The sequence below is a fragment of the Drosophila virilis genome, chromosome 2 (assembly GCF_030788295.1).
Source record: "Drosophila virilis strain 15010-1051.87 chromosome 2, Dvir_AGI_RSII-ME, whole genome shotgun sequence".
Classification (NCBI taxonomy): domain Eukaryota; kingdom Metazoa; phylum Arthropoda; class Insecta; order Diptera; family Drosophilidae; genus Drosophila; species Drosophila virilis.
In genome coordinates, this window is record NC_091544.1 from 21,498,814 (window position 1) to 21,522,587 (window position 23,774).

The 23,774-nt window shown below is 43.1% G+C and overlaps 6 protein-coding genes across 10 annotated transcripts; 5 read left to right on the forward strand and 1 right to left on the reverse strand.

Moving 5' to 3' along the window:
- Positions 1-558: 558 nt before the first annotated feature.
- Mst85C lies at positions 559-22,685 on the reverse strand. The gene is made up of 4 exons (XM_002053147.4): positions 22,545-22,685; positions 1,672-1,848; positions 1,366-1,608; positions 559-1,283 (listed from the first exon to the last, which is right to left on the reverse strand). The coding sequence occupies exons 2-4, from the start codon at positions 1,674-1,676 to the stop codon at positions 725-727; spliced, it is 807 nt and encodes a 268-aa protein (XP_002053183.1). The 5' UTR covers positions 1,677-1,848; positions 22,545-22,685; the 3' UTR covers positions 559-724.
- On the forward strand, positions 1,902-9,231 carry Nmdmc (NAD-dependent methylenetetrahydrofolate dehydrogenase). Of its 3 annotated transcripts, none has more exons than XM_015171754.2 (3): positions 1,902-2,051; positions 8,059-8,843; positions 8,906-9,231. In XM_015171754.2, the coding sequence occupies exons 1-3, from the start codon at positions 2,038-2,040 to the stop codon at positions 9,028-9,030; spliced, it is 924 nt and encodes a 307-aa protein (XP_015027240.1). In that variant the 5' UTR covers positions 1,902-2,037; the 3' UTR covers positions 9,031-9,231. The 3 variants fall into 3 exon arrangements, with proteins under 3 accessions (XP_015027240.1, XP_015027239.1, XP_002053181.2); XM_015171753.3 differs by lacking the exon at positions 1,902-2,051 and adding an exon at positions 2,966-3,113; XM_002053145.4 differs by lacking the exon at positions 1,902-2,051 and adding an exon at positions 3,600-3,763.
- Positions 4,084-7,714, forward strand: Rel (nuclear factor NF-kappa-B family member relish). Its single transcript, XM_002053146.4, has 2 exons — positions 4,084-5,536; positions 5,599-7,714. Exons 1-2 carry the CDS (start codon positions 4,511-4,513, stop codon positions 7,588-7,590), a joined length of 3,018 nt encoding a protein of 1,005 aa, XP_002053182.2. The 5' UTR covers positions 4,084-4,510; the 3' UTR covers positions 7,591-7,714.
- Positions 9,625-10,678, forward strand: Acyp2 (Acylphosphatase 2). The gene is made up of 4 exons (XM_002053144.4): positions 9,625-9,815; positions 9,880-9,896; positions 9,972-10,081; positions 10,148-10,678. Exons 1-4 carry the CDS (start codon positions 9,662-9,664, stop codon positions 10,260-10,262), a joined length of 396 nt encoding a protein of 131 aa, XP_002053180.2. The 5' UTR covers positions 9,625-9,661; the 3' UTR covers positions 10,263-10,678.
- Positions 10,864-21,177, forward strand: nsl1 (non-specific lethal 1). Of its 3 annotated transcripts, none has more exons than XM_070206917.1 (9): positions 10,869-11,059; positions 12,309-13,347; positions 14,213-15,512; positions 16,243-16,757; positions 16,826-17,308; positions 17,630-17,954; positions 18,310-18,426; positions 18,491-19,745; positions 19,800-21,177. In XM_070206917.1, exons 2-9 carry the CDS (start codon positions 12,453-12,455, stop codon positions 20,391-20,393), a joined length of 5,484 nt encoding a protein of 1,827 aa, XP_070063018.1. In that variant the 5' UTR covers positions 10,869-11,059; positions 12,309-12,452; the 3' UTR covers positions 20,394-21,177. The 3 variants fall into 3 exon arrangements, with proteins under 3 accessions (XP_070063020.1, XP_070063018.1, XP_070063019.1); XM_070206918.1 differs by having other exon boundaries at positions 16,826-17,245; XM_070206919.1 differs by lacking the exons at positions 18,310-18,426; positions 18,491-19,745; positions 19,800-21,177 and having other exon boundaries at positions 10,864-11,059; positions 16,826-17,318; positions 17,630-17,826.
- LOC6629855 (angiopoietin-related protein 7) lies at positions 21,636-23,243 on the forward strand. Its single transcript, XM_070206929.1, has 3 exons — positions 21,636-21,905; positions 21,974-22,499; positions 22,564-23,243. Exons 1-3 carry the CDS (start codon positions 21,900-21,902, stop codon positions 23,241-23,243), a joined length of 1,212 nt encoding a protein of 403 aa, XP_070063030.1. The 5' UTR covers positions 21,636-21,899.
- The last annotated feature ends 531 nt before the right edge of the window (positions 23,244-23,774 follow it).

The window sequence follows — 23,774 nt, forward strand, 5'->3', positions numbered from 1 at the left end:
AATTCGTGCTGTTGTTTGTTATCTGCAGCTTCAAATTCAGTTAACATACTTTGCACTACTTTCGTTGAAATGATGGTTTTGTATATTTTTACCCATTTTTAGCAGCTATCGAAGTTTTTAATACGTCGTCACAACACGTCCGCAGCACACACCCGCACTTGATGAAAAACGAACTACGACTGACTAGTGTGACCGTAAGTAGCCAACTGCAAAAATGGCTATATTTTTATATGTTATGTTAAATCTTAACCGAATCTGTAAATGTTAACAACGAAGTGATGCACGCCTACATTAACATTACGATCCCATATCCAATTAACAGCACTTTGTAACAGAAAACTGAATTATAAAATATCATCAATTCGTTAGACACATTTCTGCCGAACCAAAGGTGACGGCAATAGCTCCAGGAAATTAATAAGCTATATACTTAAATATAATCACTTTAGTGGTTTTTAACAGGCGCCAATCAGCGTTAACTGTTATTGCTCCTGTTAAATACAACTGTTACTGAGTAACAGAGTAAGGGTTGCCAGGCCGCCTTAAAAAAACATGAAATAATGTTGACTTATTATTTTTAATGTTAATTAGATGAAAGGAAAACACTTAAGTATGAATACATATGATTATTTTTGTAAAATTAATCAAATTATAAACAGACATGCTGCTAACTCTACTTTTTGCTTATGGACACTATAAACACACATCAAACCTCCACTTACAGCTACAGATCTTCATCCATTTGCTCGTCAGACTTATTTAAATTCACATTACATGTATTGTTATTCTCAAAGAACTCCAGCTCATCATCATAATCATCGAGATGCACCACTCCAGCCGCTGCTTCCTCTGCGGCTGTACGCTGAGCTGGAACCCTCGTCTGCTCCTTGGGCTGCGATAGCTGCAGGGGCGACGGTTGCCAGGGCACCAGAGCGGTACATGGCCTTGGAATTGTTTTGAGCAGCCATTCCGGCGGTATGACACCCGTAGCTGAGATCGGACTAACGCCCTGCTTGAGCTCATCACAGATGACAATCCGATTGGCATTGCGCAGTTTCTGTTCCAATTCCATGGCTGCCATTTGATATGCCGGATTCGGGTGATGTGTTTTACCCGTACTAGTCGAGGGTATATCATCGGTAGCCAAGCCGCCGTTCACATTTGGCACACTGTTATTGTTGCCGGCACTGCGAACGGAACCAACGCCGTTTGCATCTCCAGAGATTTGTAGGCCACTGAAATGCGCCGTTATTCGCTCCTCGGTGATCAATTGTTTGGGCGGGCTGCGTATTGTGATATATTATTATTAAATGACATAGCAATAAAATGTATGGATATATATCAATATATAGACTGAACGCTTACAGCCCGGACGCCAGTTGCTCCAGAGATTTGCGCTTCTGCTGCCACTTGCCGCATTGTGTGTCAGTCTCAATATTGTAGTTAGCATTCGACCCGAATTGCATAACGCCGCCCGGCTGTGGTGCGTTTGTTGTGGCCAGCATCCAGGGCATCCCATCCAGCAGCCAAGGATGAGTAGCTGGATGCGCAAATACCGCCCGCTGCTCCGATTTGTGCAAATGGTTCTGGTCGGGACCACCGTAAGACCTGCCAGCATTGAATATACGCTAATCCAACTGAGTTGAGTACATGTAATCACAAAACACTTACTGCATTTTATGTCAATCCACGCTTTGGTCTAAATTCTACAAATGTTGTATTTCTTTTCGCAGTTTTTGAGTATTTGTTTTCTTGTCTTATTTTTTTGCGTTTTGCTAGCGTTGCCACTAATGTGCATTGTAAGGTATCGATACTATTGGATGAGCGATATCGCTGACGTAGAATGTACTAGAAAATACCAGATCAGGCATTATAAAAAGCGCGCTGTCGAAACGATTTTAAAATATTTTACAATTAAAGCGCAAGTGATCAAGTGTTTTAATAACTGTTCAAGCTCAAACTTATTCAGAAAATAAAAATCTATAAAAAGTATAATTTTAAAGTGCACAACAAATAAATATAAATATTTTATCCAAGATGCGTTTCACAAGGTGAGTTAATCAATTCTGTAATATACTCTTATAATTTGCATAAATATTTTATAACGCTTTTTAGACATAAGCCTTAAATTAAATTAGATTATATATATATTCAAATATTTTCCCATATTGCTGCTCAAACTATGTAAATATGCATTTTTTTGAACACATGTAACTTCTTAAAAAACAATTCTTATCAATTATGCTCAACCTCAGCTTTTGTAATATAAAGAATTAAAGCAAATAAGATTCAATAATGTGTACATATGTAGAAGGTTGTTTACGCACGCGCTGACGTCACAAGCCCCGATACATTTTGCTCCATTCCAATCTTATTTCATGTAAAAAAAAAAAAGCGTATGTTAGCTTTGTTTTACATGTGGAAATGATTGACATTGTTTTAATAAATGTTCCACTCACACTTTCCATTTCTTATCAGACGATTATTCGAAAATAACATGTTATTTTCAACTCAATCCCGGCATCGATAGTCTGCCCTGGGAACAACAACAGACGCAGCATCACTTCTCAGTGACGCTTAACATAAGAGTTTGTTGTTTTTTCCCACCTTAGGAAATGTCAGTCGGTTACTAGGCGTTCCACAGCACTATATATATAGTGGATGGGGTGTTGGGGTGCATTTTATGGCTTATCAGCACAAGACAACAAATCGATCCCCCTGGGCTTTTATTGACGTCACAGTCGAGACTGCCTTGCGATGCAATTAGTAATCACGCTTTACGATTTCGTCATGTGCTGGAAAAACACTCGTGCAAAAATAAAAACAAAATATTTTCTAAATCAAAAACCAAATTGTATTGAGTATTTAAGTTTGCTCGGCAATTAACTTTTTGTAGCACATATAGAGGAAACTTTACGGCTCAGAGCTTTTAAGTCGCGCTCTTTCGCTCTAAACGATATCGCTCTTGCTCTCATTGGATAAAAGCTCGAGAACTCGGCGTCCAATAAACAACACGTGTGTGGGGTGATCTTTGCCGTTCCAGCAGTTCGTTAAGAACAGAGAAACGGCTCGGTTTATATTTTCCAGTTTTGGGCGTTGAAGTCACAAATCAGGTAATGTGAATATACAAAAATTGTGTTCATATAAAAGAAAGGTCAGCACCTGTTTGCCAGACAGTTTACATGATTTGTTTTGCATCGCTAAATATTAATCAAAATATGTAAGTGAGAAGCAGCAACTGATAACGCCAAATGTCACCCCCGCACCGCAGCGCAGGCGGCGCTGTCTGCTAAAAATAGTTGAAGGGGTCAATTAGCAATGCTCGTGCTATTCATGGGTACGATTCAAAAAATTGCAATGCAATTTTGTTTTTGCCCAAAGTTACCCTGCAAATACTAACGCCTACTCAGCTTTTGTGTGCGTGTGTGTATGTGTGTGTGTGTGTGTGTGTGCGTGCGAGCATGAAAGTCATTCAGTTTTTATCGGTACTCTGCTTTTTCGGATTTGCTTCGTTTTCTCACAGTACAAAATTAAAGTGATAAAAAAATAGTGTAAGTTAGTTTAGTTTATGAAAGTGCAGCATATTTTATGCGGTTTTAATAATATAATTGCTGTTGCTGTGCAAAATGTGGAAATGCTTAGTCAGTACACTTGTTGTGCCAGTTCGTAGACAAACTACACATAACATGCGCTTAATAATGCAGATGCACACAATATCATGGGAATTGTATGCGAAAAAACTGGTATTGCCAAAACAAGAGGTGTAAGTTTGTACAATGTATAGCATAAATACAAGATGAATTTAGGTACACAGCTCCGAATACACATACGTAAGCAAAGTTCTTAAAAATATTTTTTGTTAAATACAAAACAAGTCAAAACTGGCACGTGTGTTTATAATTAACAGCTGTTGCCAATAGAGCGTTGCCACATACGGACACAACTAAAAATCTGGCAACACATATCCAAGTTGAATTAGATATTTCAAATCGGGTTTTTATTAATAGTTTCTTGTGGTGAAAAATGCATGCGTTTATAAATGGTTAATTTGTGTTTTTAACGCGGCTGCTATTAAAGCTTTATGCAAAGAGCTTAAACCTGTTATCGGCAGCGTCGTTTATTATTTGTCGTGAAGGTGTTTACTTGTTTTCGTTCACTCATTCCAATACGTGCAGTGGAGAGTTAACGTACGACGAGCCGGGCATGTTAGTGTAAAAAGCACATCTATACCTATGTATGTTACTAGTACATACATACATACGTAAAGATTGATTCGCTGTTGTGTAAACAATTTGTTCGCACTGAAAATTCTACGAACAACGCAGTCGCTGCTGCTGCAAATAAAATCACACAGCGATCCGAATAAACCCATGAGTCACTCTGACGTGGCTGCGCAGCAAGCTGATAGCTACATATTATTGCCAGTCGGGCAACATCGGGGAAGTACCTATAACGAACAATAGCTTTACTCGCCACGAACTGCAAAACGATCGGCTCATTGTCGTTTTGGATGAGCAGTGAAACGGTCGATATAACGTGCGCACAACTGCGACGCAGAAGCGAAACACAACGAACCGGAGCGAACAGAGAGAGAGAGAGAGAGCAATACGCATTCACGTGGTTGCTAAAAGCAACAACAACAACAATGAATCAACAGCAATACTTTGATCTGGATCAGGGCAGGAACATATCCTGTGTCAATGATTGTTCCAGCACTAGCGGTTACAGCAGCGGAAATTCACCAACATCGATGTCACTGTCGCCTGCACATTCGCCGGAGACGTTTGCCTTGCAAAATGACTTTGCCAACCTCAATTTGCCCGCAATATCGAATTCACCTTCACCACAGCTACAGCAATTACGCGGCTCACCTTACCACCACACACAGCAGCAGACAGCAAATCAGCTGCTTACAAATGGCAACCTCTGCATGGAAATTGATGGCAGCAACAATTTATTGAATGGCAACACAAACTTTGGCAATATGTACATGCCCATGGATCATTTTTATGCCACGCCACAAATGGCTGGTTTTACGCCAATCGACGCAGGAATTAAAAATGAATATACCGCTGTGCTGCACATTGCCGAGCAGCCGGTGGAGAAATTTCGTTTTCGCTACAAAAGTGAAATGCATGGCACACACGGATCACTAAACGGCATCAACTCAAAGCGCACACCCAAAACGTTTCCGGAGGTAATGTTAAGCAATTATAAGGGACCAGCGGTCATACGTTGCAGTCTATTCCAAACTAATTTGGACAGCCCACATTCGCATCAGCTGGTGGTGCGCAAGGATGAGCGCGATGTATGCGATCCGCATGATTTGCATGTCTCACAGGAGCGCGGCTATGTAGCCCAGTTTATCAACATGGGCATCATACACACGGCCAAGAAGTATATATTCGATGAGCTGTTCAAAAAGAAAAAGGATCGTCTGGTCTTTCAAATGGGCCGCCGTGAGCTGTCGACCAAGCAGGTGCAGGAGCTGCATCAGGAGACAGAACGCGAGGCTAAAGATATGAATCTAAATCAGGTGCGTTGCGCTATTAATATATGTATATCTTTGCCCTGTACTCAATAATGGCTGCATTCCAGGTGCGACTCTGCTTTGAGGCCTTCAAGATTGAAGATAATCACAGCTGGACACCCATTGCGGCGCCCGTATTTAGCAATCCGATTAATAATCGCAAGTCCGCACAAACTGGCGAATTGCGGATTACGCGCTTGAGCAAACCCACGGGCAGCGTCATGGGTAACGATGAACTAATACTGCTCGTGGAGAAGGTCAGCAAGAAGAACATCAAAGTGCGCTTCTTTGAGGAGAACGATGATGGCGAAACGGTTTGGGAGGCATATGCCAAATTCCGTGAGTCGGATGTGCATCATCAGTATGCGATTGTGTGTCAGACACCCACCTATAAGGACAAAGAGGTGGATCGCGAGGTAGCCGTGTCCATTGAGCTGATCCGACCCTCTGATGATGAGCGCTCGTTTCCGCCATTGCCTTTCCGGTATAAGCCACGCGATGCAATTGTCTCGCGCAAACGCCGACGCACCTGCTCCACACTCACCAGCGGCAGCGGCAGCAATAGCAGTGGCGGCAGTACACACAACTCAATGGAGCTGCCCAAGACAGTGCCGCAGCAGGGCGGGGTCAATGTCTCCCAACATGATCAGACTATAAGTCAGGAATTTGGACGTGAATATCATTTGGAACAGCTAATAACCCCGGATTCGTTTCGCAAGCTGATCGAGCAAGACTCCACGGAGCTAGCTAAGCTATGTGTGCTCGAAATCGGCTCCCTAGATACAGATGGTCATGGGCGTGCGGAAAGCACTAATAACTTAACCATAGCACCAGCCACAGGGCAGAATCGCAACCTGACCACCATCTATCTTGGCGAGATCTTCAAATTGTTCGATGCTATGCGTCGTGCTGGCGATCAGCCAGAACTCTTTGATAGCTCCTGTAAAAAGGTGGCCAAGCTGTTCACCGACCATGCGCAAAAGAACGTGAACAATGATACGCTGCTGCACGAGGTGATTAGCCAAAGTAACGACAACCTAAAGCTGGCCATCAAAACATTCAATGTGATTAAATACTTTAAGCTGCAGGAGCTTGCGCACAGTAGCCTGAATGCAGATGGTGACAGCGGTTTGCATGTGGCCTGCCAGCATAATAGGGCGCATTATATACGCCCATTGCTGGCCTTGGGCTGCAATCCCAATCAGCGGAATTATATGGGCAATACGGCATTGCATTTGGCAGTCAAGGAGGAGCACAGCAATTGCATTGAGATCTTTCTCAATGGACCCGGTGTCAAGTTGGATTTGTCGCTAAAGAATGATGATGGCTTGACGCCGCTGCACATGGCCATCAGACAGAATATATATGATGTTGCCAAGAAGCTAATAAATCATGATCGCAGCTCCATAAATGTACCCAATACGACGGACGGCAATAATGCCCTGCATATGGCTGTGCTGGAACAAAGTGTGGAGTTGCTCGTTCTGATACTGGATGCACAGAATCTAACAGATATTTTGCTGGCCAGGAATTCGGCAGGCTATACGCCTTTGGAGCTGGCGCGCGACAAGGCCAATGAGCGTTGTGTGCGCCTGCTGGAGGAGGTGTATCCGGATAAGGGAGAGTCAGCCATGACCTGGATACCCCTTAATGTCAAAGAGGAAATTGACTCTTCATCCGCCGAGGATGACGAAGAGAGCAACCCGGACATAGCGTCGCATTCAATCAAAACCGAGGAAATTGAAATGATGTTTAAAGCAGAGCAGCAGGAAGACGGCACGACGGATGCAACCGATGCCAAGGCTCAATTGGAGCAGTTGCTTAATAACAAGTCCACGTTTAACAAACTGGTCAATCTGCTCAATGAGCCAACTGCACACAATCCCCATTTGCCCAAATGGAAAGAGCTCGCCGAGAAATCGGCGCTGAGCCAACTCGTATTCCTCTGGTCTAGCTCAGAGGGCATGCTCAACTATATACACCACAAGTCAAGTGTCATCGAGTACAAATCTTTTGCGCATGCTCTGCAGGAACTGGACATGCTGCACGCTTGCGATTAATTATATATATAAATCTATATTCTTTAAGTAACACTTTACATATATATTTATTAAGGTTAACAGCAATTCATTTTGCATTGCATAATAATATAATTTTCAATAAATTTTTACTTTTATCTCTGCATATGGGGAATTACCCAAAGTGTGTGTGTGTGTGTGTGTGTGTAGGTGCAGTGCAAAAAACAAGTGAATCACCGCGTAAGTTCTGAATATGTTTGTGTTTATGGGGAATTACCGCACAATCTCTGTGTGTACTTCCCCCCAAGAGCTAAGTACAAAGTGATTCTGGATTATCAGTTGCATACTAAAAATTGGATGGGGAACCCCTTTTTTTTAGCTAGCTCTGATTGATATACAACTAGGATGAAAATGGGAGCAGAAAAAGCGACATGCGTGCATTTTTTATTATTAGCTTCCTGCCACTTATAATTGAGACTCCCGTTTTATCCAATGTGCTTCTGCTTTCAGTAACATGGCTCAAATCATTAATGGCAATGACATGGCCCAGGATATACGCAAAAATTTGCGTAACGAGCTGCTGCAATTTGTTGCAGCTGGACATCGTGAGCCGCACCTGACAGCTATCATTGTGGGCGAGGATCCGGCCAGCAAGACATATGTGGAGAAGAAAGTGCTTGCCTGTAAGGAGATTGGCATAAGTAGCAAAACAATTGTGTTGCCCAAGTCAACCACACAGGAGGAGCTGCAGCGGTTGATCGAGCAGGAGAACAAGAATGAGAATGTGAACGGTATACTGGTGCAACTGCCGGTACCGGAGCACATTGATGAGCGCACCATATGCAATGCCATTAGTGCTGACAAGGACGTAGATGGCTTCAATGAGATCAACATTGGACGCCTAGCGCTGGACATGGAATGCATTGTTCCGGCGACGCCGTTGGGTGTGAAGACCATGCTGCAGCGCAGCAATATACAGACCTTTGGACGCAATGTTGTTGTCGTTGGGCGCTCCAAGAACGTCAGCCTGCCCTTGGCCATCATCTTACATTCGGATGGCAAGCATGCGGCCAAAGGTATGGACGCCACTGTTACCATCTGTCATCGCAATACGCCAGCCAAGGAGCTGGCCAAGCATTGCCGCCAAGCGGATATTCTTGTTGTGGCCGTGGGGAAGCCGGGCCTGATAACCAAGGATATGGTCAAGCCGGGCGCTTGTGTCATCGATGTGGGCATCTCCAGAATCCAGGATGAGGCGGGCAAATTCAAGCTAGTCGGCGACGTTGATTTCGATGGTAACTACATGATGCACACTCTGCTAATACCCTGTACTAATTTAACGTATTATCATTTGCAGAGGTTCGTCAGGTGGCTGGACACATTACGCCAGTGCCTGGAGGCGTTGGTCCCATGACAGTTGCCATGCTCATGCAAAATACTATACTGGCGGCCAAGAAACAGATTTCGAATCGAACCGATTAAAATCAGCAGCTGCTGGAAACTCTCGAATTTACATTTTTATTTCTGCTGCCTAACACAGCGGGCCATAGTATTTTGTTATTTAAACCATTAACCATTAGACGGAAAAAATAGACTAAGCAACAAGCCATTCATATAAATACCATATGTTATAGTAACAGTTAAATAAACTACATTCAAATGTAATAAAAATATGAAACGAAATCTTTTGATATTGCGACGTTCTTCAAAGGAGCTTAACAGCGTTGCCACATCGCAAAATGCAAGCAAAATCAGGGTTGTATTCGGAATATTATAAGAGCGGAGCATGCAGCAAAATGATCAAGTTTATGAGGTATATTTATGACACTTTAGCAATATAAGCTAGTCGAATTACGGCGACATTGGCGTTTTCTTTTCTTATCAAATTTACTGATAGACCTGTTAAATCTCGTATTGCGACACGGGCGATTTGTTTAAAGATTTTTACCAATATTGGCATTTTCTAGCATTGCATTGCTTTTCTATACAACTTTCCAAGATGGTTCTCTTTGAAATTCAAATAATTAAAATAAATAAATTTACCCCACACACGGTTGCCATGCCATGCTATTGAGCAAATGGGACTAGCTGGCAACTCTGTTAGTCGGTCGTTATGGTGTTTTCATATAAATCAGATTTAGTTCTCAAAGTAAATACAATATTAATTGTGCTCGCAATATCCTCTAAAGTTACTGGATATAAAAACACTTCACTCACAATGGAACCAATATACTGGTGCAAATTTGAGGTATTTGGAAAAGTGCAAGGTATTTGTGCGATCGAAAGCCACATTTGCAAATTTCTGTTATTGTTTTTTTTTTTTTTTTGCAGGCGTCTTCTTTCGCAAGGTAAGTCTAGCATAGATTGTCTGTCACAAGGGCGCTGTGGAATGTGCAACAAAGCTTTTTCGATTTATTATATAGTACACGGAGAAGCAGGCCAACATACTGGGAGTGCGCGGTTGGTGCAAGAATACGAAAGATGGCACTGTGAAGGGTGAATTGGAGGGACCGTTGGGACCGCTAAACGAAATGTAATGCAAATTGGGCTCAAACTTAATAGTCTATGTCCTGATTTGTGAAATAATGAATGCTTGCAGGAAACACTGGCTGCAGACCGAAGGTAGTCCCTGCTCAAAGATTGAAAAGGTCATATTTTCACAAACCATAGAAAGTGACAGCTACCGCTTCAATGGGTTCGTTATAAGAGATTAGACGGGTCCATGTGGAAATTGTTGCAACGTCCAAATTTAGAAGCCCGATAACCACAACGCAGCCCAAATGATTCGCGTCATTTGTTCTATGAATTAGTAGCTTACAAATTACCTAATGTTGGAAAAAATTTAAAGCTTCCTAGGTTTACTAAAATAACTTATAGTTCCTCACGTCCAGTCTACATACATATATAAATTCAGATGCCCAAGTTAACTTAAATTAAAAATTATCTTATCCACCAGAATTAATTTGATAAAATAATTTTTGAGCAGTCAACAACTAAAACTGTTTAAAATGCAACCAATTACACATTTTATTTACTATCTGCTATCATTTATTCGTAATTTTCCAATATCCGTAAAGTTTATATATTTCCACAAAAACAATAACAAATATAATGCTAATTTGTATTCAGAGTTGCATATTGTGTAGTAACGCTTTGTCACGTTTAGGTGTTGCCATTTGTGACTGAGTAACGATTTAAAGTAACTACTTGTAACGACATCTCACTTACACGCATTGCAACACTGATGCCGAATTGCCCATGTAGCAGCATGTGTTGGAGCGAGACAAGCGTATTGTCAGCATGCGTACTTTGGTCTGGCAGCACAGAAACGAGTACAGCTCCGAATACACGTCGTTTTGCCAAAAGCGTAGCAGGCAGCAAATGAAAAATATATAAATGAGGAAAAAATTTCGTGAAACAAGAACGACAAATATACCAAACGCGAGCCACGCCGCTGTAGTAAAAATCGACAGATTTAATAATTGCGTGCGTTGTGCAAGCGTCTGAAATTGTGCGTATAAAACAATATTACTTTTTAAGCAATTACAAATTCTTGCTTGCTTCTGCTTCTGTATGTCGATGTTTGTACTTGTGTGCGTGTATGTGTAGTTCACAGTTTGGTCACTTTCGCGCTGAAAACGTTTTCTACTACTTTTTCGTTGATACGAAAAAACACAAATATATTGTATGTGTGTGTATATGCACAGAGTTTGCGATAAAAGCGAAACTGTTTAAATATATTCACTAAATTTGAGGCGTATTAGTATATGCCCCTGAAGCGGTGTGAGCAAAAAAATAATGAAATTGTGTAAATAACTGAAAATAGTGCTAGACATATGCATGTGTGTATGTACATAACACACAGCTATACAAGCAGTAACCTCATGCATGGGTACAGACCTATGTGTATGCGTGTGTGAGTGAGTGCCTGTGTTTTATTTGTTTGTGTGCTGTCTGCGCGCACATATTGTAAAGGCGCGAGCTACTTAATTGCCAACGATGAAAAATTCAATAAAGAAATTACATAAAAAAAACATGGAAACTAAACGACCACGCATCACAATCTAGCACAGCACTAAAACGCTCGCGATGCATGTACTTAAACTGCACACATGCGTGATGAAATAATTTGAATATTCAAGCGCGCAGGCAGAGATTTCATCAGTAGTTTTTCCATTTGCATTTGTTAAAACATTGCTGTGCGAACCGCAGTATTCTAAAGTTTTTTTTATTGCGCATCATTGTGAATGAGCAATAGCGCGCGCTCTCTGCTCTGCTCTCACGTTCCTCTCACATAGGCGCTCTCGTGTGCGTGCGTGTTTGTTTGTGTGTGTGTGTGTGTTTTGAGTGTTACACATACGCACGCGGCGCCGGAAAAGACTTCCTATAGGCGGCGTAAAGGAAGAGGCAAGACGAAGGAAGAGGCAAATAAAACAACGGACATTTGTTATTTATCGTTAGTTGGTTTAATTATTATTATTATTATTATTAAGCAGCCGTACTTGCAGATGTCTGGCAATTTAAAATAAAGCGACTTTTACTATCGCTGTTAATTTGTGTAATTTCTGTTATCGATTATGCAAATCTGTGGCAACTTTAAAGCATCCAACCATTGCCCAAATAGTAGGCGAATTGAAACGTGTTGAGCCTTGTGTGTTTCTGTGCGCCAGAGCGGAAAAACAAAGTGTGCTTCAGTTCGGTGTCAGTTTTTCAAAATAAATTATTAAATTGGAAAAAATTGTTTCTACTCTCTTTTGAAGCGACCAACAGCAGACCCTCCTCCCCCCCAGAGCAACAAAGTGCATACAGAAATCAAGCGGTAGCGTTTCCGTAGTTTACCGTGGCCAAGTTTTGTATAGCTCGAGCCTGTAATGCAGCTGACCTGGCAATAGCGCCGCAGAAGTATGGCACCAGCGCTGACAGCCGAGCCACTGAGCCCCAAGGAGAAGCTAACCAGCAACGCCGCGCCCGCCACCGGTACGCGACAGTCTGTGCGAAAACTGGACTCGCCCAACGGTGGTGTCGGCGGCGATACGGCTAAGAAGCCATTAACTCTAACAGCCACAACGCGCGTGACACGCTCCAAGGACGCGGCACAGCGAACTGGCTCGCCTATTGTGCAGATCGTCAACAACAACAACAACAATAACAATAACAAACGTAAATCCAACAACCATAGCAACATTAGCTGCAGCAGCACCAACAACAGCGAAGTCAAATCCGTTGATAATCAAATGGGCATCAGCGCTGCAGCCACACACACGAGCAGCGACGGCAGTGCAGCCTCCTCCAGCAGCAGCAGCAGCGGCAGCGGCAGCAGCATTAGCAACGCGTCAGCTGCAGCAGCAACGTCGCCAGCTGCCAGCGCCACCGCGGAGCACAACAACAACTGCAAGGACAACTCAACGGCCGAGCTGCTGGCTAATCTGACAAGTGACTTCGAGGAGGCCATCACAGCTGAGATTTGTCTGCGCAAAACCCTGCCTGAGGTAAGCCACAGCAAGGAGCAGCCAGCCGAAGCCGAGGCCGAGGCAGCAGCCGCAGCTATAGCACATACCGTGCAATTGCTAGAGCCCGCGTTTATGCCAGAAGCCGAAGCTCAGTCCCAGTCAACAAGTTCAGCAGCAGCAGCGGCAGCAGCAGCAGCAGCAGCAGCAACAACACCAACGCCGGCAGCAGCAGCAACAACACTTACAGACTCCTCCCTACAGAGGTTGGCGGGGCAGGAACTACTTCCGCCCAGGGCGGACGGCGCAGTACAGGTGGCTGCTACTAACGAAATGCCAGATAATATTGAAGGTAAGCCTAGAACTATTTCAATTCCAACGTATTGCAAAGATTTCACGGTTCGCGTGCCCCAAAACCTTTTCGAGCAATTTGGGGTGTTAAGTCTTGGTGCGAACCACGTTCCGTTACCGAGTAAAGCGCCAGTTTTTGTTTTTCTTGAAAATTGCTTGTGTTTTGTTTGACATGTTTGTTCGGTTGGAAAATTTAGGATAGGCAATTTTCATTTATTCCCAAGATCCAAGCGAAACTAGCCGGATTTGTTGTTTTTTTCTTTTTCCTAGATGTATTTAAACATCAGCTTAACAGTTTGCTGTAAACTTCAGTTTTTGATTCATGTAAAACAAATGTTATTCATGTGAATTCTATTTTATCTCTAATATAATAATATATTTATTGCAAGATAGTTTCTATAGCAATAACTAACTGCTGCCAACATTGCTGCTGCCTTGTAATTAGGCAGCTTGTCCTTATTTATTTGAAGGGTATTTGCCTGTTGCGAAGTATTTGTATATTATAGATAAACATGTTCGGAAATATAATTTCTTTTAATAAAATAATAACTCTAATAAATGAGTATATTAAATCGTTTAATTGTTTTAAGATAATTGACTAAAACTGTAGTGACTGCTGTTAGACACAATAAAAAGCGTTACATAAACTGACTGAGCCGTTAACAGTTGTTTAAAATAACATACAAATGTTAGCGTATTGTATGTTATTTAACAGAATATGAATTCTATGTTATATTCATAAATCAAACAGATGATGTATAGATAGCACAACAGGTCATTCAACAGCACAAACTAATTTTAACTGCATTTTTAATTCTGATACTATAAATATTTAAATTAAAATTGATCATATTCCCTGTTCACAGAACGCCTTAGTCAACTGGATGGCAACCCGAGCGTTGTGTTGCCGCCCATTGTGGATATAAGCGCGGCGACGCTGGAATCAAGCGTTGCGCTGCCGACGACGCCCACCCGGCAACAACAGCAGCACCAGCAACAGTTGCTGCTCCATCAGCAGCAGCAGCAACAACAACAACAACAACAACCGTTGCAATTGCAGCAGCAGCTGCAACACCAGCAACAGCCGGAGATACTCGCCTCACCACAGCATTCAACAGTTGCGCGTCAGTCAGGCGCGTTACTCACGCCACAGAGCACGGCCAGCTCGATAAATTTTCTAAAGGATGGCACTACTGGCGCCGTCCTTGAGGATCAGGATTTTGAGGAGGTTTTAAAAGCGCTCAAGACACTTGACGGCGGTCACGTGAATCCGGATACAATCTGTGATTTCAATTTCTTTAACGAGGTGTGTTTTCCCTATAATGAGGAGGATGCAGCCGCTGCAGCAGCAACAGTCGCAGCTGGAACAACTGCATCAGCAGTAGCAGCCGCTGCAGCAGATGTTGGCCACAGCGGCAGCCACGAGCAGGAGTCAAAGGCCAATTGCAGTGCAGCAGCCGCGCCGCGTCCCTGGCAGGAGAGCCATGCGGAGTTGGAACAGCAACAGCACGAGCTGGTGCGCAAGATCAACGTTATGTTGTGGCGAATGCGTAAATTTCAGGCCCGGCAGATGTGCCGTCATGCCAGTGACGAGGTTGGCGGTATACTCGAATGGTCGGCGCGCAGCTCACATAAAGCGGCGCCCGCGGCGCCGGTGCGCAGCACCAAGCTTACTGAACAGGAGGACACGGTGCTCTCCATTGTCTCCGGCCGGCCGGGAAGCAGCTTCTGGGATGAGCAGACCAAGCAACCACTGCCTGCCAGCCAAATGAGCAATGTGCTGCGGCACATAGAAACGTCGGCGCGCAAGCAACAAATCTGTCATACAATTGGCGGCGGTTCCGCATCACTGGCATCCTCTTCCTCCTGGTATAGCAGCACCGCACAGCCGGGCAAACGCTCGCGCAAAACACAACCCATAGATACCAGCATAAACAGTACGACAGGCGTAGCTGATGGCATTCTGAACCCGCGAGCCGATGAGATTGTACCTAATTTTGACAATTATGTGACCAGCGAGTTGACGCATATTTCGGGAATGTTGCACACGGAAATGCGTGAAGTACAGACTGCCATCGACTCAGACGCCACAGAGTCTAGCTCTGGCGGCGAATCAGCCGATGAGATGGTTAACTACAACAATTCCCAGCAGTCTTCATTGTCAATGTAAGTGAGCATGTTAATCTTTAGGCTAATCTATTTAATCCTGATCCTGCTCCTGGCCCTGCCATGCCCCAAAATCATGTTTATTAAACAATGTGCGTGACGCAACCGCTTTAAGTGTTATAAACGAAAACACATCGAAATCTTATCATAAGCGACCAATATACCTATAGACATTTTCCATAACATCTAGTTTTAAGTAAGCGCACGCCATATTTAATGTAGATCGGACAAAAAAGTAAAAATCAAATAAAACGAATAGATAGCTACAGCGCTAGTCTATTGTTGTTTAATATTACATTGTTGATCGTAATATTCAGGCAGGGTAAACAATAATAATTAACTATATTTGTACGAAATTGAGACAAAATCAAACGCAGAAGCAATTGATATTCCATTTTGTGTTTAATCATCATTGGTCTAATTGCTAACCGTGTCCTTTATTAAAGCCTTTAATTAGTGACCCAATGACGTCAGTGTCATCAAATTATCAAATACTGTTACTTAATTTGGCCAGTATAGCCATTCCCCAATTCTGGGCAGAGTTCTGGGCTAAAATACATTTTGTATGCGTTTAGTCTCCTCTGTTAAATCGCAATTATGTAATAAAAGGATCATTGAGTAGCGATTAAAATGGCACTTAATTTTAGTTGTAAAAAGATCGTACTGGTCGCTTTTAAATATTCCAATTCAATGTAAATGAAAAATTTCTTTCTTTCTTTATATTTCGTAGAACACGTCGTGCCGTGTGGCGCTATTCGCGAGATCGTGCTGTTATTGCACTGCGCTGGTCCTGGCTGTGCGCCCAGGTTGCCGATCTGGACATGAAAATCCGGCAGCACAACGATGTGTACAACGATCTGTGTCGCACCAAGGGCGATGTAATGCTAGAACCGACGCCCGCTCCCAAGAATGGTTACAAGGAGCAACTGCAGCCGCAGACAGCGGTACAGCTGGATCCCGAACAGGCGTCCGCCGATTGGCTATGCAGTCGGGCCCGTCCCTTGGTGCTGTCCGAGTTTCGCAAACGTAAACTCTTCCAAACTACGAATATGCACACAATATCGAAAAAGGCCGCCAGGCCGAGCAACATTAAATGTGGCTGCCAGTGGCCCCAGGTGCCGTGTACATTGTGCACCGGCCGGCCGGATCCGACGGCGCCACGAGATTTACCTGAAACGTTGATGCCACAAAATCGTGTAGCGCTGCTCGATCCCGGCTATCATCCGGTGCTGAGCTTCTCTGACGGTAAGTCTTCAATAAGTTGAAATATCGAACAATTTATTCATAAGAATATGGATTCACGCGTTTTCCAGATGTTTGTCAGTCGGTGCATTTGGAGGCGATTGCCCGTCAGCCGGATTGGCAATATCGCGTTATGCGCAGCCAGGCCAAGGCAATTGTTAAGAGCGTCTGGAAGGCTGAGCGCGAGGCAGTTGCACTAAGTGGCGGCGGCGGCGCTGCTGGTGCTGGCGGTGCCGGTCGTCGTCCCGGCGAGACAGCCAAGCGCCGATATGTGCGCCGCAAAGAGCGCAACAACAATAATCAAAACAGAAGCAGCAGCAGCAGCAACAACAATAACAACAACAACAACAACAATAATAATAATAATAACAACAACAACAGCCACAATAATAATAATAAAGAAACCACACAAAACAATAACAACAGCAACAGCAACAACAATAGCAGCAGCAGCAGTGGGGTCGCCAACGTGGGATTGGATAGTGGAAACGGTACTGGTACTGCTACTACTTCTTCTTCTTCTACGCCTACTACAACGCCACTTGTGGCCAACAGTAAATTATTGTAAACATGACAAATTCGATAATTGATTATTAACATAAAACAACAACAATTTGCATCTTCTTCTTTTTCTTTCTTTTCTTTTTTCTTTACGCATTTCTTTTATGTTACACGGAACATCGTTACACACACGCGTACAACCACAACCACAAACACACACACACACCAACACACCTGCCAACACAAACAACACTGTGCAATAACAACGTACAACAAACGAACAACATTTGTTTTATTTTGCAATTTGTTTTCGTTTCCTCTCTCTTCAAATGTCTTTTGTGCCTGCATTTCCTGATTTTTGTTGGACGCCGCAGTGAGCAAAAGGCAGCGCCAGTTGGCCACGAGCACAGCCGCGGTATTTCCGATGCCTGATTCACGCCAGATGCACCAAAAATCGCAACAACTTAATAGCCACTCACTGATCTCCGGCAAAGGCAACGGCACTAAAAAGCCACGCAAATCCGCCTCCAATACACAACAAACACAATCAACACACAACAACAGCAGCAGATGCAGCAACCAACACTCCAGCGCTGGGGACAACATCAACAGTCGATTTGCCGGAGATACGCAATGGGAGCAACATCAGCAACACAGTCGCCGCAATTCCTCCGAAACGCACGGACAGCGCAATGAACGGTAAGTAGAGCATGTGTGACAACATTTTAGAAGAGCGAGTTTCTAAGCAAAAATATTAAAAGGATATTATAATAAGCAAAGGCGCGAATATCTGAGTGTCCTTTTGGCAAGGTACTAGCTAGTTAGTTGGAAGATTGACTGGGCTACTGAGAAAAGTATCAATCACCTTTAATATTAATTAATTCAATTATTTATTAAAACTTGTCTTGAGTCTGTCTGCTGTTGCATCAAATATATTTTAGGATATTCGTATGAGAAGTGCATATTTTAAAGTTGTATGTAGAACTCGATTCGCAGTTTTGCTGTTTTGCCAATATTATATCAAAATAATCGTATTATAAACTGCACTCAACAGCACATCAGATCGTCGCAGTCGACTTATTTACGACATTGATAACATCGTGATACCCTACAGCATGGCCGCTCAGACGCGTGTCGAAATTTTGCCCTACAAGGAGATACCTACACCAAAGTAAGTTAACATAGAAATTATAAATAATAGTCAGATAATCATGTTTAATATCTAATCAACATAGGTGGCGAATTGTGGACAGTGACAATGAGAAGAAACAACAATCAGCGAATGAATCAAAAACCCCTGTGAAGCTGAGCAATGGCTGTGCGGATACAAAGGCAGAGCAGGAGATGCCAGAAGCAGCAGGAACAGCAACTATACCCTCAACCGTAGGAGCAACTGCACCCGCAATTGTGGCAGCAACCGCATCTGCAACCGAAGCAGCAACTGCACCCGAAACCATAGCAGAAACTCCTCCGCCTGCAACTGCAGCAGCAACTTCACCTGCAACTGCAGCAGCAACTCTACCTGCAACCGCAGCAGCAGCAGCACCCCCAGCTGAAGCAACAACTGCAAAAGTGCCTCAGCTAAATAACAACACTCAAAAGAAGGCGCCGATCAAGCACGCGCCCAAGCTGAATGGCATCAAGCGCTCGAGCAAGAAGAAGAAGCACCTAACAGAGTCCGCCAAGCGGCAGGCACAGCAAGCGATTAGTAATGGACAGATCAATGGCAAAGATGAGCAGCCGCCGGCTGAGTTAAAGGAGCAGCAGCAGCAGCTGCCGGCGAAGAAGCTGCCTGTCAATGGCAAAACCAAAAAGCACAATAACAAAATCCCTGTGAATAATGTAAATAAAGCAAGCAAGTCAGCTGCCAAGACTGCTGCCCCGCCTGCATCTGTTGCTGGTAAGGCCGAAGTAGCTTCAGCTACGAGTACGGATGCAACAGTGCCAGCTGCTGGCAAGGATGCAAGCGCTTCAGTTGAAAAAGACAAACCCAATGTGGAAGCTGTGGAGCCGCCTGCCAAGCGCCCAAAGCTGCAGCTAGCACAAACATCCCCCGAGAAGTCGCAGGACAAGCTAAAGCAGGCTGCAGCAGCGGCCAGCGTCGCCGACGTTGTTGAGGAGGAAGAGGTGGAGGACATCTCTGATGAGGCGTACATAGCGCGGCATCAGCGTGCGCTCATCGAGGAGCGGCGTCGTTTCGAAACATTCTTAAAGTTCCCTTGGAGCACACGCTCGCGCGCCAATCGTCGTGTCGACAGTCGCGCCGAGTCAAGTGGCGCCAATACGCCCGATCCAACATCGCCAGCAGCTTCACAGCTAGCAGGACCTACAGCTGATAACGAGAGCATACCCTCACCCTTGGCACAAACCACGCAGCAGCACCCACTGGATGCCCTCTCAGGTGATGGTGAGATTACGAAACGGCGACGCACCACATCCAGTAAGCTAAAGGATCATGAGCGTCGTAGCAACACGCCAGATACCAGAGACGTGAGTGTATGTGTGCCATGTCAGAGTCTTGTTTTAACTTTGAATCTTTTTCAGCAAACGCAGGATCCGCCACCTTTTGAGCCGCTTCAGTTTCCGCTCTCTGAGGAGGTCTATCAGCGGCTGCTGGCCGAGATGTACGCCGAGCCCAAAGAGCCGGCGATACCAGCCGCACCGGCCAAGCGTACCAAGAGCAAATCGGTTTCCTCGAATGGAGATGGCTCAACAACAACCGCTGGCCGCCGACGCAGCAGCAAGGCCAAAGCCTCAACTGGCAGCAAGTTGGCGCAGTCCGCAGCACCACTAAATGGTGGCAAGAATGCCAAGAAATCTGTGGCACCTCACATTAATGGCGCCCAGGATGATGGCTATGACGATGGTATTGACTATGAGCCCGACGAGGATGAGAACGAACTACTGCTGGAGGAAGACGATGATTATCATTACCTGGCGGCACCAGATGATCAGTTGCCATCGGGCACGAATAATGCTAATGCGTACAATGCGAGCATCGATGCCTATCTGGGCGAGCATGAGGCACTCGACGATGAGGAGCTGGCCGACGATCCATTTATGGACGACGATCCCAATGATCCCGAATGGAAGCGCAGCATTGGCGTACGCCACGAGCGCATGCGCAAGCGTGTGTAAACAGCAACTGGCGAGAAATCAGAAGCCAGAAGCGAGAGCCACAGCGTAACGAGCGAAGCGAATAGCTAGCAACTAATGACGACAGGGCAGTCAGGAGCAGCAAGTAGCCCGCAGCGAAATACGAGTAGCTAGCAACGAGTTAGCAGAATGTGGCAACCAGCAAGTAGCGAGTATGAACCAGAAAACTAATCCAAAGCTATTAAGACCATGTGAAGTGAATTTCAATTTTAAATAATTCGTCAAATTTTAAAGCTATCAGCGAGACGCCTTTTAACTTGTTTTCAAGCATATTGTTTTCTTTTGTTGTTGTTTTTGTACTAAAGCAACATTTTCACCTTCAAAAGGAAAATCAAAAACTCAAATCGGAGCATAACATTTTCATTGCAGCCTAATTCTAAGCAATTTCTTAGTTATTTAGTTCTAAAAGAAAATAGTAATACAAATACAAAACACACGCCGCACACCCACACACAAGAACTCGTGAAATATTCAATGTAAATAGAAAGAAAACGAGCTAATCATTAAGAGAATAGTAAGAGATATATGTAGGAAACTAATGGATAAACCTAATGATAAAAATAATTATACTAAACTAGTTTAACAGAAAAACGCGATCGTTTAAAGCTTAAATTAAGGCAACAAAATAAATCACTTGCGGCTTCAAGTCAAAGGTGCGCTACCTTTAAATTAAATACATATATAAATCTAGTTATATAGATCGTCTGATCGCAAAAAAAGAAAAAAACGAAAAAAATAATAAACACGTTAATGTTAATGTAAAAAATGTATTCGCGCACCACAAACATAACAAAAAAAAAGAAAACTACATTTTTGCCAATTCAAAAAAAAAAGTAATTCCTTTTGATTATTTTTGCCAGAATTAAGTAATTTTTAAAAAAATGAAAACAGGCGAAACTATGAATATCTAAAAGAAATATATGTACACATAAAAATGGATATATTAAGTGCGCCACGTAAAATGGATTGATGTATTTAGTTTTTTAGGCGCTTTCATTTCTACTTCTACTTTAAAACAAAAATAGTTGTTAATTGTAGACATTTAAATTAAAAGATAAACTTAACTTTGAAACACACAAACAAAAACATATAGTCGATGCGTGGGTAAGTTTGTGTAATTCTCACGAAATGTTATATATATATATATCTATTTTTTCATTTTCTATATAAATATGTATATTGCTTTTTCTGTTTCAACTCACAAACTTCATGTAAAAGCCGTTAATTATTGAAAAGTGAAATGTGTATATGCAAAACTAAGGACATTAAAAAGCAAACAAATACAAAAACTATATTCGTAAAAACAATTAAAAACAATCTAAAAAAAAAAAAAAAAAAAAAAAAAAATTACCAAAAAACATAAATCACAAGCTGTTCTTTATTTTTCGTGCCATAATTTGCAACACATGTTGCGATTGCTCGAATAATTGCCGAGTTTTCTGTTCAACATGTGTCCCATTCGAGTCCACGCTTTGGAAGGGCAACAAGATGCGGGTAAAGCGCGCAATATAATCAATTCACAAACGACTTAAGCTCTATTCCGTTTGATCTCCCCATTATAGCTTAATGCGGCTATTCTACTCGCACTAATTGCTACCCTACAGATACAGCAGGCTTTAGGGGCAGGAACAGCAAAGTCAAGGAGCTTAATGTCCACGTGCCAGGACATGGAACATCAATTGGCGCTGATCGGGCGCACACTGGAGAAGCAACAGCGCCTGTTGCTGAATGTGGAATTTAAGCTTAATCAGGCGCTCAGCAAGTTGATTTCTTTCACTCATATAAGGCGAGTTGAGTTCATGGAGCAGGTATCTGGAAATTTGAGTAAGGCACTGGAACGCTGGGAGGCGAAGGGCAATGCAATATGGCAAAGTGCAAACAAACTACAGCAGAAATTCCAGTGGAACGATGAACAAGCCAGAAGCCTGGAAGAGATGCACTCGATGCTAGCATTGCTGCTGGCAAGCAATCAAAGTACTCGGGAAAGTAATAAGCACAAGGAAGACGATCTATTGGGAATGTCAAAGGAGCAGCTCTCACAGTTTGAAGAAACAAATAAACGCCAGTTCAATGAACAATCGAAAGTTGGTGAGTGTACGCATTCAATATAAAGGAACATCATCATTTACTTACCTGCCTGTTTTTTACTCAGAGTACGTGCAGCCCGCAAAAGCGGATTGCTATGAACTGGATGAGCTGCAGCGTGCGGATGGTGTTTACAAATTTCTGGAGCCGGAACTAAATGAACGGCATCGCGATTTCAATGAACGGCACTGTGCTTTTGCCACAGACGGTGCCGCCTGGACGATAATACAGCAACGCCATGAGGGCAACAATCTGCTGGCGGAGAACTTTAATCGCAGCTGGGATGAGTATCGAGTCGGTTTTGGCAGCTTGCAAGGGGACTTTTGGTTTGGCAACGAGTTTATACACCGTATAGTTTATCGCGACGATTATGTGCTGCGCATCGAACTGGAGGATCAGAATGGTTTGCCCGTGTGGGCCGAATACGCACTCTTTCGGCTGGACAGCGAAAGTTACAACTATCAATTGGTGATTGGTAAACTGAATGGCAATAGCACCACGTCCGATGCCCTTAGCTATCACAATCGCATGGATTTCAGGGCCTACGACCGCAATGAAAATTGTGCTGGCTGGTGGTTTGATCGTTGCCAGGAAGCTCAATCCAATTTAAATGGACAGCGTATTATCTGGGGCAACTGGCACAACGAATATTCGGTGAAAGCTTCTCGTATGTTGATACGGCCGCGAAACTTAAATTCGGTAGATATCCACGATATTTATGACGAGGACTCCACATATAATTTTTAGTTTTAAATATTGCGAGCGATAAATTAAAAAACAAAACATTTATATTTCTAGTACGTACTCGAATATTGCTACAAATAAACGTTACCGCCGAGTTGTTACTATTAGTATCGTTGCTGAACGCATCCAGAACAGCATAGTATTGATGATTTTCAGTAGATTTCGATATATGGTCACACTGCACTTGAAGATTGAGTTGGGCTTTAAGACATACTTAAACAATAAATATCAATAGCTTAACAGAAAACGTTATTTGCTAAAAGAAACATCTAAAAATGAAGAAAGGCCAACTAAGTGGCAATACTAAATTTGCCTCTGTATACAACATTTATTTCGCAACATCTGGTATATATAGCTTCTGAAATCTTTCTGTTATTTTAACTAAATGTATATCTATACATCAAATACAAGGCTTAAGTGCGCTTAAACTCATAGAAAAAATTTAAAATTTTAATAGTTAATTTTAGGCTGTTATCAAGTATAGTATTTTGTTGAATTTATACAGGGTTTTTGCTCTTGCAGCGTACGGTCACA

Bases quoted from the DNA above. Each gene is read 5' to 3' on its own strand.
- Nmdmc (XM_002053145.4), top strand. From the start codon at position 3,627: ATGTGGAAATGCTTAGTCAGTACACTTGTTGTGCCAGTTCGTAGACAA. The intron at 3,764-8,058 runs GTAAGTTTGTAC...TTCTGCTTTCAG, and splicing joins GTATTGCCAAAACAAGAGGT to TAACATGGCTCAAATCATTA. The intron at 8,844-8,905 runs GTAACTACATGA...TATCATTTGCAG, and splicing joins CGGCGACGTTGATTTCGATG to AGGTTCGTCAGGTGGCTGGA.
- Acyp2 (XM_002053144.4), top strand. From the start codon at position 9,662: ATGGTGTTTTCATATAAATCAGATTTAGTTCTCAAAGTAAATACAATA. The intron at 10,082-10,147 runs GTAATGCAAATT...GAATGCTTGCAG, and splicing joins TTGGGACCGCTAAACGAAAT to GAAACACTGGCTGCAGACCG.
- Rel (XM_002053146.4), top strand. From the start codon at position 4,511: ATGAGCAGTGAAACGGTCGATATAACGTGCGCACAACTGCGACGCAGA. The intron at 5,537-5,598 runs GTGCGTTGCGCT...GCTGCATTCCAG, and splicing joins AAGATATGAATCTAAATCAG to GTGCGACTCTGCTTTGAGGC.
- Mst85C (XM_002053147.4), bottom strand. The intron at 1,284-1,365 runs GTAAGCGTTCAG...CACAATACGCAG, and splicing joins GAGCAACTGGCGTCCGGGCT to CCCGCCCAAACAATTGATCA.
- nsl1 (XM_070206917.1), top strand. From the start codon at position 12,453: ATGGCACCAGCGCTGACAGCCGAGCCACTGAGCCCCAAGGAGAAGCTA. The intron at 13,348-14,212 runs GTAAGCCTAGAA...CCCTGTTCACAG, and splicing joins AATGCCAGATAATATTGAAG to AACGCCTTAGTCAACTGGAT. The intron at 18,427-18,490 runs GTAAGTTAACAT...TAATCAACATAG, and splicing joins AAGGAGATACCTACACCAAA to GTGGCGAATTGTGGACAGTG.
- LOC6629855 (XM_070206929.1), top strand. The intron at 22,500-22,563 runs GTGAGTGTACGC...TTTTTTACTCAG, and splicing joins CAATGAACAATCGAAAGTTG to AGTACGTGCAGCCCGCAAAA.